The following is a 2,482-nucleotide window of genomic DNA, read 5'->3' on the forward strand; positions in this document are numbered from 1 at the left end:
GGATCAATGTCAAGGTCACAGTCAGCATCCAGGTCATCGTGCTGACAGTATCGTTGTTGCCTTCCTTCTGTGCTGCGCACTGAATGAGGCAATCATAGCCTGGTGGCGAGATAAGTAACACGTCCAAGAACATATCAAGAAGGGCGTACCTTGACAACCAAATTCCAAACATGCGCAAAGCACCGTATTCAAGTGCTAACACCATTAGCACTGCCAAGCAATTTGAGCTCAGCTGCCATGATATTGTTATTGGTGGTGTTGTCTGCTGTGATGCCCAGGATCTAGGCAGTGGCAATGAGTTAATAAAACAGAGTACAAATAATTATAGTGTACCTTCTTTTCGATACCAAACTCTTTAAGGCAACCCATAAGCTGCTCCACCAAATATATACCAGTATGTCCTTGTGTAAGCCTGCAGAGCGCGTGTAGTGGGTGAGTGTCAGAACAACAATGAAGAGTAAACAAGACTTACTTAATGAAATCAAGGATAAAAACCTCAATTTTCCCCTTTGCTACAAGTTAGACAGTCACTCCTAAGAAAGATATCACGTTGGGCGCCGTCCAACCGTCCACGCAAAGATGAAGCTGGCCAAGATGCATCTAACCAACGGCATGCTATACGCACCGGCAGATAAATAGGTTGATTGCAGTAACATACCTGCAGATGATCGGCGAGATGCTTTTGTGCGATACCAAAGATCTCTTGAACATCTTGGGACACCGTCATCGGATGGAGAACCTCGGCCTTTGCATACAGCATGTGCACAATCTCAAGGAACTCGCTATCGGCAACAATAGCGAACGGTCGGTTGCGACAGGAGACTCACATGGCGAGGAGATAGCAAAGCCATGCCTTTGAGTATATCGAGCTGTGGGCAAAGTCCGTAATGCGTTCGCCTTCAGGTGCAACCTTTGCATTGCATTCCTTAGCATGACAAAAGAGGTTACTTGTAGAGTTGTCCCACCAAACACGTGTGATGGTGGTTGATCTGGAGTTTGATGATGATACGGTAAAAGTAAATAGTGGGACGTGTTACTTATGGATTGTGCTTGCATGCAAATACACATTTAATGACCCCACCAGCATACTTCTCAATTATTGGCTTTTTGAAGTGTTCGTATTCATCTGGAGACCATGTCTCCATTTGCTTTTCTACAGCAAAGGTCAGTTGTTACCACAGGCATTATCTATGCTTATTACTCACCTAAAACTTCCTCGGGCATCTCACCTAAAACTTCCTCAGGCATCTTTTTGTCTACCTTTCATTGCTTCTCAAAGGCAGCATGTTTAATATTGTTGGTAGCCTTGACAGTAGCAGTGGTGATGACTTCTATCTCAGGTGAAGAAGCCTTCAAAAATGTGTTGTTCTGTGCAGAGGTGACTGTGTCTTCATTATCGGAGATGGCTCGTCATACACGCTTTCTCCTTGCAGGCATAGTGAGGCTGAAATGGTGAAGGTGGGGTTGGGCTAAGAGGGCTGGAAATGTTTATTTGAGGCTTACCTGGCAGAGATTATGCGAAGCCTGTGTGCACAAATGGAGATAGGAAAACAATGAGTAATTTCCTCAAAATCATGCGATATACACGACTCACCTGGAATGAGCTCTGACTCAGCCGTCGCCAGCCTGGTATTGAGGTTTCATTTTGCTTCCACTGAGAACCGTAAAGTACACTGATAGATAAGTTGAGGATGATGATCGGCTATTTGGCTAAGCAAAGAGGAAATGTCCTACAAGACATTAAGTTAGCTACTATTCCAGAGCATGTAAAGTTAAATGAACCAGTAAGGAATGGAGACTTTGAGCATGGAGCAGAATAAGTGAGAGGAGTGAACAATGAGGGACGGTGCAGCAAGCGCACATTTGCAGACTTTAAGTGCGGAGTTTAAACTCCGTGTAACAGCAAATAAACTGTAAGCAACACCAGCTTGCTTGCTCAATATGCTCACTGGCAGGTCAACATCCTTGTGTTTCACTGAATGCATCAATATCTCTGACGAGATTTATTGGCCAACAGCTTGGAATGCTGTGCCAGCATGCATGGAGGCTCCAGAAGCAGCCAGAAAAGATTGATATAACACGTTGTACTTGACAGAAGTATGTGCACTCACCCCTTCACATTTTTACCATAGCTGGCTACATCCTTGTAGACATCCGTCGGCAAGTAGCCAAACCTACCACCCGAGTATACAAAGACTGGTATGTGCAACCCAATGGCCAGGCCACGGTCAGAAAGACGCTGGAGCTTGTTGTGCCACTCAATGAGGTCTCTTTGGTGTGTAAAGCATTGAATTTGATACTTAGCATGTTATTAATGGTCTATCTAGGTTGTACTCAATGATAAGATTTTCGTGCCCTTTGCTTCCTTTGTATCTTCGCACCAGGCATTGCCCCATGATGGAAGAACATTCTCCTCTATCTTAGCCATCCTGACTGTGCGCAAGCGGTCTCTGACACCCTTTGGCCTCAGCTACAAGTTCTC

General features: G+C 44.9%; 1 protein-coding gene across 1 annotated transcript; it reads right to left on the minus strand.

The window, feature by feature from the left end:
- Positions 1-188: 188 nt before the first annotated feature.
- Positions 189-1,224, minus strand: PHACADRAFT_33969 (uncharacterized protein; the record flags this gene model as incomplete). Its single annotated transcript, XM_007403143.1, has 7 exons — positions 189-281; positions 334-412; positions 473-507; positions 626-782; positions 828-989; positions 1,090-1,153; positions 1,206-1,224. 7 exons carry the CDS (start codon positions 1,222-1,224, stop codon positions 189-191), a joined length of 609 nt encoding a protein of 202 aa, XP_007403205.1.
- Between the last annotated feature and the right edge of the window lie 1,258 nt (positions 1,225-2,482).

Source organism: Phanerochaete carnosa, assembly GCF_000300595.1.
Source record: "Phanerochaete carnosa HHB-10118-sp unplaced genomic scaffold PHACAscaffold_795, whole genome shotgun sequence".
NCBI lineage: Eukaryota > Fungi > Basidiomycota > Agaricomycetes > Polyporales > Phanerochaetaceae > Phanerochaete > Phanerochaete carnosa.